This window comes from Anticarsia gemmatalis, chromosome 13, assembly GCF_050436995.1.
Source record: "Anticarsia gemmatalis isolate Benzon Research Colony breed Stoneville strain chromosome 13, ilAntGemm2 primary, whole genome shotgun sequence".
Classification (NCBI taxonomy): domain Eukaryota; kingdom Metazoa; phylum Arthropoda; class Insecta; order Lepidoptera; family Erebidae; genus Anticarsia; species Anticarsia gemmatalis.
Window position 1 is genome coordinate 7,679,206 of NC_134757.1, and position 17,536 is coordinate 7,696,741.

At 34.6% G+C, this 17,536-nt stretch overlaps 1 protein-coding gene across 2 annotated transcripts; it reads right to left on the bottom strand.

The window, feature by feature from the left end:
* Positions 1-8,146: 8,146 nt before the first annotated feature.
* Positions 8,147-17,536, bottom strand: LOC142977861 (orcokinin peptides). 2 transcript variants are annotated; one of them, XM_076121977.1, is made up of 9 exons: positions 17,364-17,536; positions 14,812-14,894; positions 13,163-13,217; positions 12,172-12,420; positions 11,863-12,042; positions 11,339-11,456; positions 10,709-10,810; positions 9,246-9,377; positions 8,147-8,814 (listed from the first exon to the last, which is right to left on the bottom strand). In XM_076121977.1, exons 2-9 carry the CDS (start codon positions 14,887-14,889, stop codon positions 8,688-8,690), a joined length of 1,041 nt encoding a protein of 346 aa, XP_075978092.1. In that variant the 5' UTR covers positions 14,890-14,894; positions 17,364-17,536; the 3' UTR covers positions 8,147-8,687. The 2 variants fall into 2 exon arrangements, with proteins under 2 accessions (XP_075978092.1, XP_075978091.1); XM_076121976.1 differs by lacking the exons at positions 11,863-12,042; positions 12,172-12,420 and having other exon boundaries at positions 17,364-17,534.

A 17,536-nucleotide genomic window follows, 5' to 3' on the forward strand; every position in this document is an offset into this window, starting at 1 on the left:
TGATCCCATTATAGTTTACCAACATTTTCCTAATTTGTTTTTCAAGCGGCGAGTCTATATTTACTAGACTCAAGGCCTTATCCCTCCCTCGTTTGGAAGGAGACTCTTGCCCAGCAGTGGGACAGACACGGATAAAAAAAAATATATAGATATTTGTAATACTTTGTTCAGGCCAGTCAAAGCCATTAAACCATTAAATATTGATGGTCACGTAGCGACCGCTTTAATGTGCCTTAAATATTTAGATAAAGAAGACATTCCAGCAGCGACTCCATTTGAGAAAGATTTCAAGCATCACGGCTGTATATGACCGTAAAATGTTTTAAAATCTTTAAGAATTTTAAAGACCGAATACTCACTATAAAAGTGATATATCTTACTATTCCTATGGGAAAAACAAATCGAACGTTTTTAAGTACTCGAAATATAAGTCCTATCCTTAACAATACTAGCGTGGAAAAATATGTTTCTCATTTCAAATGTTTTCTGAAATATCTAATTTCCTTACTTAATAATATGCTTATGTTGAAACAAGACCCTCATTAAGAGTAATAATAATGTTTAATGAGCATGTATCTTGTCCTTAACAGTATGAAACTCGAAATTAAATGCTCTACCGTGGTTACATGTCAGAGCTAAAGCGTAATAAATAATAGAGCCACGGAATTTAAATATTTTAATTATTTCACAAGTTTACAAAGTTTTAAGACTTAATAAAAGGCACAATATTAAAATTAATATCGTGTAGTGTGTTCCTGAGAAACAGGGACTTGCTACTCACATATTTGGTTAGACACGTTCGGTTCGGCAATATTCATCGAACAACAAAACCCGCTAGACTCACTTTTTCAGGTTCATCTACACATATTCGGTTTTGCCGCCCGGCTAGGCCGATTAATGCGGAACCGAATATATGTGTAGCAAGCTTTGAGATCCAAATTCCACCAAATAAATCAGTAGAACTTGAAAATGATTTAATAATTGAGGCCTATTTCCTTTCAAAATAGCTTCTAGATGAATGACTGTAACATTATTATATCACTCATTTACATGCCTAAAATGCAAAAGTTTACAAGACAAATACAAATGCACATGCAGATTGCATGATAACTACGTACGTACTTACTGTAGTTGATTGCAAGCAAGTGGCGTGTGAGATTGATAGATTGATAATTACGTTGTATATTGGCTCATTGTGCTAGAGTCGGTGCCTCACGGTGATAATGCATCTATGGCCGATATGTAGTGTATATTATGTGTATCGTATGTAGCAACCATTCACCAGCATGACGGTGTATATTATTGAAAACAATTGAATCGCACGTCGATTGAATTGAATAGATAGACGATCGAGTAATGGAGGCGAGCTTGATTGTCTGGTATATCACACTATGATGTTATTGTAATACATAACCTACATACATAGTCATTTTCTCATAGGGGTAGGTAGAGACCAAGTAACACCACTTGGATAGATCCTTACAATCTTCCCTTGCTTCATTCACATCCATACATCTCGTCATACGAGTCATGATTAAGAGTACTATGCATCTGACCTCATTGCAAGAAATCACTAACGTGATTCATGGATTTTGAAATTATTACACTGATTTATATGACAATTTATGACATGCAAGATTACAATTTAGCTCCAATTAACGCTTGAGGGCGTCTTAAATAAGGATTCTAAAGTTTCAAGAAATTAAAAGGGCACGTATAATATTTAGAAAGCTATTATTCTAAAAGAATTGTAGACACAAATGTTTTAACAAAACGTGGAGTTCTTGTTGAAATAAACGAAAATAATATGACAATGTATAAATCCCGGCCAACTGGATACTAATCTATTGTTGCGTTACATAATGTCAACCTACTCGTTAAAACGTCAACATTTATGTAAAACCCGAGTAAAAGATTAACTAAAGTAATTAAATCACAACGTAATAACTTTTATTAAGTACTTAATTGCAATATTATATTCCTGATTAAAAAACTTTCTCTAATAATTTCAATCGTCCCTTAATAAAAACCACTCACAAAGACTATCTACTCGTATCGGCCGGCGCTAATTTTCGAGTTTGCTTTCGACATTTCGATTCAAAGTTGACGCTCTACACGCATTGTTGAATAAAGTTTGGCAAAGTTGGAGGCAATTTGTGGACAGGATTTATGCGAACCCAAATCCAATCTAACCGTTGAATTCATGATTGATAGCTCGAGATCAAGTGTAAGTCCCTTGCAACAAGTTCGGACTTACGATGCATAATAAGCAGCTCATATTGAGGTCATCTACCAGACGCTTATGACAGAACAGGGAATTTTGATATTCATAGTGACATGTATGTTTTAACAGCCCTTGATACCAGGTATTATGTGACATTCGATAAATTTCTATAAAATGATCTCGCGGTAATGAAATAACGCTTATCCTTGTTATTAACTAGTTCCTATGAGCCGCGGAAATGGATTTATATGTAGCCTTCGTCCGTATTGGAGAGCTTAATACTGTGATGAATGGGCGCATTAGATAATATTTTCCAGATCTTCATCAGAGAAGTAATAAAAGGTTTTAAAGCTTTTGTAGAAACTTAAACATATTGCGGTATATAAAACTAAAACGGTTATTTTTTAAAGAAATAAAAATAACCCTGAAAATTGTATGCTTTTAAAATTACTCGAAGGAGCCATAGAATAGACTTGTTAAATATTCTGATATATTCATGACACGTGTTTCGTAATAGGAATGTGTAATAAAATTACTTGTATTATTTTAATTAATTCCCTAGCAGTGCGTAACAGATATGACATTTTTAACCGCCTTCATTCATTAAGAGTAGAGTATATAATTAAAAACACGAATGCTATAAGTATAGAATATTTAAGTGAATGTATATGATGCCCGGTTTCTGAGCACATTGAGCGGTAGTTTATCTATTCAATAGCGTTTTTTTATGAGTTTAAAATTTAATGGATAAACTACCGCTAAATGTACCTCAGAAACCGGGGGTGAGAAATGTTTCAGTACGTTTTAAATTCAATCTGTCCTCTTATGGGAAACTACATTTTTGCGAGATGAAGAGGAAAATAGGTAGTCTATGTGCTAATCAAATACATTAACTAAATATCTTCATTTCACACGCTAGCCAAATCAATTTAATGAACAATGCGATTGAGTAGCAGAAGTTTTGCCCAATGGTTTGTTTACGACATTAATTTATTCTATCGTTGGTTCAGTTGATTGTAGACTTTCTATCATATGTGCAAAAATCTATTTCTGATAAGTATTGTTCATTATTCTAAAGGGCATATTTGGGCCGTATATAAATCGAAATAATTGCGATTGCTGATCATGCAGTCTCGTGTTCGTTCCCCGGGTCGGGTAAAGTACTATTGGTCACGTCTTATTTATATCAGAATATTTGTCAATAGCAACACGAATAGAATCAGAGTTTTTGGTCTCAGATCCGAGACTACATAAAGTAGGAATAATAAAAAGAAATTGTAGAATCGTAGCTTAGTAAAACAAGTATTTTTTTGTATAACAATGAATTTAGACCACAGTACAATTACGGGACACGGAACCACACACAAAATTAGGGACAATCCCGGAAATCCCGGCCATCTGGCAAACCTACTTTGCCTACACCTTTGGGTACAACAATATAAATCAAATAATATGTATTGTAATCTCTATTAAAAAAATAATTGATGATAATATCGCTTTACCTTTAAAGAACGTGGTATAATTATGTTGTATTAAAAGGAACCGATATGTCGTCGCAGTAATAAAGGCCATCTGAGATTATCCGTATCGAATAGATCTAGCTCGCGTACGACCCACGTAAGTCTCTGGGGCAGACCTCGTATTGAACTTTAATATTTTCAAATATTACCTTATATGCGAGATACGTCTGTTGAATTACCTAGAATTTTGAACAAATCATTTCTAAGTTCATCCATTTTTATTTGAATTGGAATTAAACTGAATATTGTATACCTAACTAGTGTTATTTCACTGACTTCGTCCGAGAAATTAGCAAAATTTTACCCGGTTAATTCCTTTATCGTGGGGGTTTCTGTTCGGCTTTTGGGTATCTTATGTTAAAACTGCATACAAACATTAAGTAAGGAATTCAAGAATTCTGGGAACGTTCCCGGTAGACAGCGATGTGGAGGAGTACTACGACGCGTAGCGCGCTTCCCTTCTTTTATATTCTTTATTATTTTTTTATATTTTTGTTTTTTTTCGTTAATGTGTATATATAGTTTTAATTTTAATAATCTAATGTAAATATTTAGTTATATAAGTTCTGTACTATATAAGTTGTGTTCTGTGCTGCAAAATAATCTTATTTATTAGTAATAAATTCAAGTAAGGAAATAAATAGGTATGCCACCGATCTCATGCTCGCCGGAATTTGAATATTTTGAAAATAACGATCACAATAAAAAATATTATCCGGCAAGGTTCGTTTACATAGAAGATAGACACCTACTTAATGAACTTTCGACTAATTAATTCACATAGACCTGAATTATACCTACACTTTTCTAAAACAAGTCACATTAAATTAAAGTTTGTCAAAATATAAATCTAATCTGTACGGACACAACAAACTTATATTTTTAGAGTACGTGTGGGTGGCTTTTATTATGGCCAACTCGAATCAAAATAACACACAATGTGAGATTACTTATGCTTAAAAGTTTCAATAGTAACGTCGGTAAAGCCTCATACATATACCCCGATTACGGCTTATATTTAGTGGTCCGTTCAGAAGCTTAGCAAATGCCGACATTTTGAGCCTTCCGCATTCTTACATACCGTTTTGCTTTTAATCATTAAGTAGAATATCATATTCCTATGTAGTAATACTTACTTAGATATTTCAGGCCGTTTTGATTCCGATAAATTACAAGCACTGCTAAATATGGCATCCATTTTCACCCATAGTCAATGCAATGCATGTTTCGTGTATTTATTTAAAAATTGACTCGTCTATAAAGCTTTGTTAAAAAAATGCCTTTTTTACCCGAAATTTACGTTAGTGCACTCTAACTACGTCATTCTACGTGCGCTTATTAGAGCTAGAGTTAGGCTAAGCGAACCATAAGGCTTTGTCGCTTTGTGAATGCACTAGCGATCCTAATTAGATGCAAAGGCATGAAGGGGATAAAATTGTATTTAAAGAGCCTATCATTCAATTGAATCGTTTGACCTATGATAAAATAAACTAAACACAGTGCTATGTGAAAAATAGGGCAAGTTCGTAACCAAAAAGCGGTCGTTTCGAATACTAATATCTTATTTTTTACTGACATTGTATTTATTTTTATTGTCAGACTTTAAACAATTATATGGTTAGTCTTGGGCCTATCTGGTCCTATGAAACCTTCTGAATCCAGCAAATTTCGCTAAGCAGCCAATTTTTGTCATTAATTTATGCATCCAAGCCAATACATTTGACATTACATAGTCAATGTGCCTTATGCGTGTTTCTCTTTTGGTTGATGATTATAACATACAACGGTGTGCCCGTGACTTCATCCGCGTGAAAAAAAATCTCGGTATAAAATCTAGACTATAAACAGTCTGTCTGTGTACCAAATTTTATAATCAGTTCAGTCTAAACCTCAAAAACTTTATTAGGACCATTAGTACGATGTTGCCTTTATTACCTAAAGCATAGGTAAAGTGATCCACAATCAACAATACTTTGCGATAAGTGGTAGAGACAGCTACTTAGGACAGACTTACAGAAGAGCGTATCTGACTGTATGTGCGAATTTGCTCATAAACATAAATATATTGTATGTATTAACTTATCTCCATAGTCTCATTTGATCATTACACCAACTGATTGCACGATCAATGCCACCACAACCGCTAATGTAAACGATCGTTTATTCGCTTGTATCCGTCCCAGGTCTTGTATTGTTTGACAATCAATGGAAAATGGATGAAAGGGATTTAATTAGTGTAAGTAGCTTATTGACATGCAAATTAATAAAGTGAAATTAATTGGTTAAATCTATTTGTGTGAATCGATTTCCAGCGGACAGATTCAACTTTTCATTATGATAATTGGGTATGAAGTTATGTAAATAGAACGAACAATTTCGTCCATACCAAGGCTGGTTTACTCTTTACATGCACGTTCATATTAAAATTGTAATGAAGGCACATAACATTGCGAAGTCAAAAAACCTAAACACTAATTAATAAAACTAGTAAATTACAATATATTCATAGAACTAGATGTGTCTTTATGATTTTATTTCGATTATCTTGGGTCTCTAAAACATTCGTAAAATTATGAGAGTAAAAGTTATTTTCATAGCAATTTATAAAACTAGCTGTCGGAATAAAAAATGCAGGTAATCTGTTATTTTAACGGCGTAAACGATTTTCCTGTTTTACATTTTTATATAACCGTTTCAACATCGCTAAGCTGCATTCAATTTTGCAGGGATGTAGCGGAATTACAAGTCTAGAATTCATCGAGCTGCAAATCAACATATTTATACAAAAACACTTTATTTCTGTGCCTGATTCATTCATCAAATCTGTGATTGAATGATTCTTTACTTTTATTCATTTCGAAACTATTTTATAAAAGCCAGAAAACAATATATTATTATGCACATGCATACAATGATAGGATTTTATGTACTACGTACTATGTAATTACGTAGTTTATTATATGAAATGTTCACTAAAAAGAATATTCCTAAATTAAAAAATAAGATTACCAAACGAGAGACCCAGAAAAATAAAGGTTTGAAAAGTTTTAACTGAGCATTTTCTACAATGCTTTACTGAGGAATATCGGTGGAGATCGGCAAACGCAGTGAACAGATAGATCGCTGGCGTGCAATGTTTTAGTGTTGATTTACCTCAGGAAGTAGTTCTCCGAGTTTTTAATCGAATGTGGCCGTAGCGGTGGCTATTTGTCACAGTTTAGATTGTTTAGTTAGATTGCGTGGCGACACAACGCGAACTTTAATTACTTAGAAACGTTAGTCATCGCCATTTGTCGCACACTCGAGACACACCTTACTTTTATGAGTCGTTTCGTCGGCTTTGATTCACTTATACTTTCCGTATGATTGTTTCCAATTTCTTTGAACGTAAAATGATTTTTTATTTTTAAGGTCGGGTTTGAACGCTATTTTTAAGGTGGCGATTCCATTTTATTTTCTGAACTTTTCAGTAAAACGTTTACTTTTAGGGCTTTATATAAACAGCACGCAAGTGGGTAGTACCTTCAATCATAGAGAGAACGTGATACGAACTACGATTGCCAAAGAGTTTCTTGTAACAACGGAAGACAAGTCATAGTATATGTTTATTTAATTTAGCAATGTCATGTATTCCGATGTCAAATTAGCGATATAATAGCACAGCGACGGAAAACACCAGGTAAATGTTTTCATTTTAACCCTCACAGCCATAGCACTTGTTAACCACTCGCTTAGTATTTGTATGAGGGAGAAACAAGTGCAATTTTTTATGGGTGTAAAAAAATCTTGAGTAAACCTTACTCAAAAATTTCTTTGTATTTTCGTCGATCCTGGTTCTAGAAAGGGACCGATACCAGAGATCATGATGTGTTCATTTTATTGATTTTGTTCCTAACTATACTACTTTTTAGGTACTCGTGACAATAATGGCTTATATAACAAAATTATTGAATTAAATTACATAAACCATAGGTACGTGTCGAGAGTATTGCCAATTTATATCGTCTTACAGGCAGTTACAAAATTTTACGAGCCTCTAACAAGACAACATTATATTAAAACGTTTTTCTTTCAAGCAATAAATAAGGCCTTAGATACAACATACGTCGCGTTACATTTAAAGAGTTAAAATGAATGGCTTATCTTTGTCATTTACGCGTTTAAAAGAAAAATAATGTGTTTAGGAAGCTATTTGCTTGTTAAATAGAGTGTTGACAGCCCTCGGCGAGTTATTACCCGCTGTTTTGCTCCCCTGTCTAACCGCCGTAGCTAGATTAGGGATCCTTTATGTATTTTGCAGGGCAAACTTAAACATTAATTATATTTACTTGTGTAAAATTATATTTTGGTTCATGTTTCATGACACAGTAAGATAAATGTACAGAGAAATTAAACCACCATGAACATTCATAATCTTTTTATTTTATTCCATAATAATTTATAATCAAATTAACTTAAATAAATACATAATATTTTTTTAGTAACAACTGAGAAACTGAATTCACAGGTACGATTTTATTTTAATTCAATATTCTAGGGTAATAGATAATACTGATATAACATTTAGATAAGAATCTAAACCTCTCCCTCCTTAATTTTTAAATATAATCTACAATATCTGAGAAATGTACAATATCATAATATATTAAGTCTAACAATGTAACTGGAACGAGATCTTTGGTGAACAATGAGACAAATACTACGATGAAATGTTAACACGTGAGTGTGACCGTCAAGTTTTGTGAGCCTTAAACTTCAGAACAAAGTCTTGGAGATCTCATTAAAACTTTTTTTAGAAAAATAAGAACTTTAGTATTGTAGCAAGTCAAAGACCATTACATGAAGTAACACTGAACAAAATATTTTATTAGGCAATCACAAAGTTCCAGAGACTACGTGAGGATAAAGAGTATTGAAATAGGACGGCAGCTTGTTTCCGTTGTTTAGAGTATATTGCGTGGCACCAGCGGGTAGCTGTCCTGGGACCGCTTGGACCCGATGGGGAAGTGGGAGAGGTCGATCTCGTCCATGGGGTAGTCGGGTCTGTACCTCTTCTTGTCGAAGCTTGAACTGTAACACAAGGAATATGTTAAAACTTTGCCAACACTTATCATTTCAACTGTTGAGTAAGAGTTAATATTATTATAAAATCGGAATGTTAAGATATCGTTTCTATGAAAGCTGTGTTGTTTTAGGATATCTTTCTGTCTGTAAAACTTGATGACGAGACTGTTCTAGACGTTTCAACTTTAAGCTATCAATATAAAATCAATGAACTATTACACTGTATCGATTAATGTTGTTTAAAGCACTTTATACCTGAGTAAATATGCCTTCAGTGATCATTAACCAAACTAAATGTAACCATTTCACACTGGCTATAAAAAAATAATATAATTTTCTTAGATTAGCTTTGTTAGAGTCTTTTGTTTACGAAAAATGTGTTGAAAGTATTATGTCATTGTGTTGTGTCAGTACTTAGGGTCGTCAACACATCTTACACAGGGGTATCAAGATCAAGGTAGTTGGTTCCGTACAGGTGGTAGAAGCGCTTGGTGGCGTATGGGAACGGCATTGATGACCGGTCGATCTCATCGAAGTTGCGCTTCTTCACAAACGTGTCCAGTCCAGACCTACGAACAAACATCGTGTTATTCCACTCATTTATTTAAGACGCTTTGTTTTTCATACCAGCCTACCAACCTACCTATTACAACCAGAAATGGTCTGTTTCTCTTTTCCGAAATAATTAGTCTACAACAGGGGCTCCCAACCTTTTCTTAGTCGGGGACCACTTTTATATTATTTTTGCTGGCAGGGACCACTATGTAAGTATATTGTATTACGGCGTAAGAACGAAGATACCGTGGCTACGACTGTTATGAATATAACATTAGGATCGTTTTACTTGCAAAGTGTAATAACATCCGGAAAATTTAAAATTTTAAAATCATTCGTGGACCATATTTTGACTTCCACGGTCCACTGGTTGGGAACCACTGGTCTACAAGGAATTTTGTAACAGAAATCAAATGCTATTTAAACCAAATGTTTGCGTTCGAGTTAGTACCATTTAAAAACTGACAAATTAGGACGATTTTTACACGTAACTTAACATCATAAAAAAGGAATCCGTGGTTTTGCTGTTCAAGGAGGTGGAACGGAAATATTTAGTTATTTAAATACCGCTGGTAGCGTGATGAAGCCTACTGTGAAGCTTTGTGGTAAAAAATACAGGTACTACACTAAACATATAATTATAATATTATGCTCGTGTCGCTTACATGATTTTCTAAAAAACATTTTAATAACTTTATAATCTTTCAACTTCCTAACAATGTTTAATTACCGCAAATTTTATTTTCCATGAAACAAATTACCTTTCCCTTATTAACTTTGTATATAGAGGTTACTACAGTAAGCAGTTTTCGCAGGTAATCCAATTTGTATATTTTACTCGTAGTCGTACTACACAGTCATACCCGTAATAATTAAAGTCCACAGTAAAAAGTTTTCATGCCGCGAGCATTTACAAAAATATATACACAACCGTGATTTAAAATCTAATGCGTAATAAAAACAATATATGGTCATAATACGTACGTAATAATATGTACTTGGACAGGTAGGTATCGTTAATTGCATTGAATGTTGATTATGAAAGGAACGGCGCTGACATATTTATACATTTTTAAAATAAAATGTCAAAGCAATTTTATCGGTATCGGTCAACTGAACCGAACTGTGCAAACACGGTTTTATTTTGAAACTGGCTTTCATCGCCTCTTTACTTTTTATTGTACGAGCAAAAAATAAAAATACCTACTATAAATGTTATTTCATAAATTGGAAGTTGCGTTAGGAAAGTACATACAGTTAGTAGAGTTTAGCATTTAATCTATACATATTGAACTAAACGGCTCGCAATGAAGAAGTTAAAGAGAAGAAAAAGTGTAAGTATTACCTGTCGATTTCATCGAAATTGCGCTTGGGAAGTCCATCTCCGTAATATCCGCCATACTCGACCGGCGCCAACGGCCACGGCTCTCGCTTGCCTCCGTACGGACTGCCGCCAAATGCTTATTTTAGATTCATGCAAGCTTTGCTGCCAAGTACCTTACCTTATTACCCTTTGACTTTGACTACACTTTCAAATAGTCTCGGAAAACTAATTGACTTTGCTTTATAAAGGCGGAGGTTTAATTTAGTTTAATCTTTCTTTTAAAAAAGATTAATCAGGTTTATGAATTTTATATTAAGAAAGTAAATGTGAACAAGGTGATTGAGGCATTTACAAATAAAGTTATTAAGCCGTAATTGTAGAAGATTGTATTATTGCTGTAATAGTTCATGTTCAACTATTATGTTTATCTACTTTGCACTAAGTCAATCGCGATCGCGCCAGGACGTCCGTGTCTTCAAGTATTCTACCCCCCGATAGGTAATGTAGATTGGCTATTGAAGAAAATAGTAATGACTTTATACTTGACTACGACCTTTAGAATGTTGAAAAGATCCGTGCAACTAAATTCTGTTGCCAGGTTACGACACGGGCCAAAAAAATTAAAATATGAAAAAAAGAATCTGAACCAACCTGCCGAAATCGTATCGTCTGGAGATGAGATATGGCACATATCCCGAGTGTCTGATCTCTCGCACCTCACGGACCAGGTTGCCGCCGCCCAGAGGCTCTAGGGTCCGAGTCTTGTGGCCTAAATGTGAATCACATAAATTAACCAAGTGAAAACATTGAATTGAAAATGCTATATTAATGTATTCAACTTTAGTCTAGCTTACCTGGTGAAGTAACTCATAGTAAATAAATTATTTAGTCACAAAAAATACGTATTGTAAATGGTAGTAAAACAGGAATGCCTAGATTGCAATGTATTTATTTGAAAACTTCAACACCAAATGATAAATAATGGCAGAATTGGATAAATAAAATGTTATAGAGGTATCACATTTTTATTACGTTGTACAATTTGGGAAAATATTACTGAGGGTAAAATAGCTAGTAGTAATGCCTTATTTAAACAAGGTTAGCGCCTCCTATGGAGTCCAGTTGACGGACGAAGTTTCCTCCACCGATGGAATCAAGATTGCGAACAAAATTGCCGCCGCCCAAAGAATCTAAGTTCCTCTTGATAAGGTTGGGTCCGCCGAGCTGGTCAAGGTTTTTCTTGACGAAGTTACTGCCGCCGATAGAATCCAGATTCCTTACGAAGTTCCCTCCTCCGATAGAGTCTAGGTTCCTTACAAAATTCCCTCCACCAATAGAGTCCAAGTTACGAACAAAGTTGCCGCCGCCGAGGGAGTCAATGAATCTAGAGTGCAGTCTTTTTCCTCCTTCGAGATCCCTGCCCAAAAGGGTAGAACCCCCGATCGAGTCCAAGTTCGGACCCAGAAGGCTGGAACCACCGAGCCCGTTTAAGTTTCTTCCTAGCAATCCAGATCCCCCGAGGTTGTGAGTGTTTCGTCCGTATTCTAAGCCCCTACCCAAGAGAGAGCTGCCCCCTAGTCCACCGAGGCCATTCCTGGCGCCGTAAGCGTTAAGGTTCCTTCCAAGCAGTGTGCTACCCCCGATACCGTTTAGACCACTACGACCTTCAAGCTTATTTTCGTATTGCATGAGGAAGCGTACGAAATCCTCCAGTTCTTCTCTTTGTTTGTAATCTGTAACAATTCGAGCAATCTTAAATTCAAGCATATTTAGGCATGACAGTGTTTGAAATAAAACATGACTGTGCATTAAAATAAATTCGTACTTACCACGCGATGTGCAAGAAACAACATCACCGTGAACAAAAGCGTCGTGATTCAATCTTGTGCAGAGACGTACATTGTGATTGGTGCAATATTCCATCACCATAATAATATTAGTGCGCAAGGAGGATTTTGTTAAACTAAGTGCAGTTTCCGTTGTACTTACAAAACACAGTGGAGGGTATTAATCGTTGGTACGTGTGCAGGCAAGTGAGGAATACCTTTTAACAGAGTGCTAATTTTATAACGTCATAAGAATACATTGGTGGAGTGAAATTGCATAACGTTTTTCTACATTTGTTATTGATTGAACAGTGCGAAAAAATTTTGGTGGTAGGGATTTTGTGTTCGGTGCGAAGTTTTGGTGCTTTACACAATCAAAGTATGGATTAAATAATTTATTAAGTATATTAATTATTCGTACGAAGTTTATATTATTCGGATAAATGACGTAAGTATGTGTACTTTGAGTTTAATCCAATATTGATCGTGTTACTTGCAAGTTACCGTTGTGGTTGGTAAAGTTTGCGCAATGACGTGCCAGGTATAGTATCACCGTGTTAACATTCTGTGTGCGTATAAATTTAATATTGAACGGTGTCGAAGTTCGTGATGTGTGCACTTCTGTGCGAATGTCAGAGAGTAAACTTACCGGCGGCGTCGTAGCGTTCCCCAGAGTTGTGCTCGCTGCCACTTACATCCTGTTCCTGGTGGCAAACCAATGATTGTTCAATAACATGTTTACTACATGTGGCTTGAACTAGAATAGTATTTACAATGAATACTAACATGTTATAACTATTTGAACCGACGCTTAGGGTACATATACAACAGACCTATAACGTGGTGATTGTAATTATAATATTAAAATGGCACGGGTAAAGAAAACTAGTTTTAATACACCACTGTCGAACTCCTCAGGGAAATACCTACGAGCGTGGAATAAGTAGAGGCGGTCAATGAGTAAAAAAGCTCTCAGACACTATCCATTGAGCCCTAGATGACTATTACCTAAATAGTATACATTTGAATAGAATATATTAAAATACTAGTATACTGATTTGTAAACAAATTACTTTGGTTATTTTATAACGTTTAAAAGCCCGTATAGCCGATAGCACTATAATTCCTATGAAAGTGATCTTGATGATCTATTTGAGTTATAAAGAATATTTTTATATAAAATTACGAAGTTGGTATCTCAATTCTGACAAGTACACTTAATACAATTTTGTCAAAGAATAGCGCAATATGTCGGAGGCAAGTATAGCACTATTCAATACAAGTTCCTTTAATTCCTCACTCGAAAACTGCTATAACTATTCAAGTATCTAAGATTGAAGTACACTAACCCATTCACAATCACTTTCAACAAACAACATTTAATATTACGCTGTGTAATACTCAGTGGTATTCAATATTACTTGTGAAAAAGCAATTAGAAACATTTCAAACTAGACTTACTATAACACAAACTAACCATTTTGTTCTATCGTAAATTAGGGTCGCTTATAAATAATTCTTACAAGAGCAGGCAGTTCATTTCTAAAATTTGAATTGTCTCATTTATAACATTTTATAAATAGACTTCGATTGCCAAACGTTTAGTGTTTAATTAGAAGCTTAAGTTGCGATTATATTTTCGTTGGGAGACGACCATTTGTAATTTGTTTCGTCAATTAAGATTCTGACAGGGTTGTGATTGTGGGGTATTACCGGACCCGCGGTAAAAGATGACGCGAAGCAATAAGAAAGACCAATTTTAACAAATGGACATTTCGTTATCTCCTTTGACTAAATGATGCCATTTTAACGGCTGGCTGGTCTGAGTGCCCCTAGTAATGGCTCTAGAATCTAATTGAGTGGGAACTGTTTCCGTCCGATTCTCAATATGCATAATTTCAAAACTATTGGTACTATTGCCTCTCAAGTTGTATTCTCACAGGAGCGAAAAGGAATGTGTGCTGGTTGATTATCATATGAAATCACAATGTTTTACTTATTTAATTGTCTTAAAATGAAAATATAAATGCTGAAAAGTCAGAGAATTTCGACTCTCATGAATGTGTTTTTTGTGCCGTGTACAACGATAATCCTTAAATTCTTGATAACAGGAGCTTTAACAAAAGAGAGCATGGCTAACCGTTTGCGTTTTGGAAACAAAAGAGATATGTTTTCTTTTTAATGAGGGCGAGCTTTTTGTGTTGCTCTGGTAAAATATTATAGAGATTAAATGTAGGTAAGATATAGCAATTGTGGAGGAAGTGGAAATAAGAATCTTCTGTTATTCATTGTTCATACCTGGTGAGGGTCGGCGCTGCAGCAGACAAGCAGCGCGGCTACGGCCACGGCCAGCGCTCCGCCGGCACTTCGCATCATTGCACCTGCACAAACATTCAAAACTTACTAACATAACATAAACTTATAGCATACTCTGTGTTACGACGAACAAGCATATCTTCTATTAGTAGCGGTCAGTTGCTAACTAAATGTTACACTTTGTTAGAAGCTTTACTAAACTCTCTTAATAAATTCCCTCGACACTATAAGGACGAGGAAAGTTCCACTGATTCAGACTAACTCAATTCTTTCAATCTGATATTCGAGTTTTCGTATGATACCAAAATATCGCTAAGATTCAATAAATTGTCGAAATACCTTTTGCTGATGCGTCGAAAAGTACGATCATTATTCTAGTGAGCAAATTGAACGCATTTTGATTTATAGGCGATATTTCTATAACTCATTGTAATTATCTCAAAGCTCTGAAAGTCAGTACGTCGCTAGACAGATACTAGTTACCTAATAATAAAATGATCGCACAGAGATCGTATAAAATGCAATAATGTAAAATTGCATCGACTTTTGCTTTATGATACGACAGTAATAAAAGGTGCGGTTTGAAATACATTCTTTTCATTAAACTCTATATGTTTTATACCTACGATATTGAATAAAGTATTATTGAGTCTGTGGATAACGTAATTGAAGATGAGCAAAGCAATTTGAATTACCTGTCTCATAGAAAATGAAAATAGGGAATGTATGTCAAAGAAAAAACGGTTTTGTGAATAAAAGTGTTCAAGATGACGTATTGCAGATAAGTTTATTGTTCAGTAAATAATCTGCCAAATATATTAAAGTGTGGATCAAATTTGAGATAATACAAATGCTGTAGGAAGCTATGAGGACTTATGTTCCGTGAAATTTAACGTCTTTATTATAAAAACAGCAATGAATCCAAAAAGACATCAACGCACATACTAAAAATTTGATTTCCTATGCTCTGTTACTATAAAGTTTTCCAGCAAATAAATATGACATAAAAATATTGTATTGAGGTCAAACTATCTTCATTCAGTGTCATGTGCTGGACGTGAAAAGAGTTGTATCAATCATGTTGCCTTAATTCCGTGTATTGATGAACTTTCGATAGTAGAAAATAAACGTGGCAACGTTACACGTGTAAGCAATCAAGCCTTTGAATGAAGCAATTTTTAATCTAAATATAGAGATAATATTAGAAATGTGGCCGAGGTTTTTCTACAAATAGATAATAATAGATTTATTTTGGAAACATTTAAAGAGTTTTTGTTGCACCTGTTACTAAAGTCATTTGAAATGTTCAGAACACGGCAACTGCATAATTATTTCATGAGCATATTACACAGTTTTACAACTTTTCTGTCTTGTAATTATCCATGAGAACGGATATAAAAACATTTCCTTTAATCAGTAAAGGACGGTACCGTACTTTACTGATTACGAAGCGGGTTTTTAATTAAATATTTTTTCACTACAAACCTACTCCGAGCATCCGAGAGGAAGACAAAACGAAGGATAACACTTTCTTTGACAAGAGTAACTATCATTTCATGCTTCATTTCCGACATAGAAAAATAGATGGTCGTATTGAAATGCAATATTGTATAATTAAATTGAACAATTAATCTATTCTATGAATGTTATCGTGTGACTCGGGCAAAGCAAAGCGAAGAATATTAATTCATATCTGCATTCTTTGCTTTTTCAGCTGCTGATTCGTTGCAAAAAAATGTGTGTATACGACAATAATTAAATTTTTTATCACATTGTTTTATTAAATCGTCAATAGATGTATCTACAATGAATATATAAGGCAAGCGAAAACAGGTTTTTTACGTATTAGCAAGTAATTTAAGGAAGGAATCGTGTTATATTAAACCTCATTATAACTAAATTAAGAGGGAAAATAAAGAAAGTAGAATGACAGATCATTGACGATAATAAGGCTTGTTATCGGATGCGGAAGTTATCGTCGCCGGAGGTTTGTAACGAGGGCCCAGTGGCACACGTGTAATTCACTTGTTTATATTTAAGCTCAACCTTGTTCGGTTGAAAGCAACAGTTAGTTAAGAAAGTTTTTAGACGTTGCGAAAACTCGACTCGATATTGAATAGCATTGGTACTTAAAACTACGTATATTTATTTTCTTTTTCAATATTGTGAGTAATATACGTTCTATGCTGTTATTTATTTTGCAGTAGTGAAATTTTCTAAGTATACTTTGTATACGGTGCCTAAATGAAATTGAAACTATGAATATAAAATTCTAAATGAAGTTTATTTAGTCCTCTTTTTATTTAAACATAAAATATTTAAATATCCAATTTAAGACTGAAAAATTAAGCTTTCAAATAAAGTTATTTCTTTAACCTAAGGATTTAAAGACAAAAAAACGTACTTGAACTATTACGAATTTAAACTTTTTACTAACAAAATTTTCAAATTATTTTATTTCGCAAAAAATTATACAAAACGTTAGAAGAAATAATGTTTTAGAAAATGAATGATAAATATATATTAGTACTTGCCTGTGAGCGTTTGTTGTCGGGGATGAGAGAGCTCGTGAGTGTCGGTGGTTGTGGTGCGTTGTGCCGCTGGAAGGCTGCCTCGCGCTTATATATCCGGTGCGTGAGCTCTGGGCGGGCCGGCAAATGGGCGGGCGCGCGCTCTCCACGCTCCACACGCTCCGACCGCGGTGCAA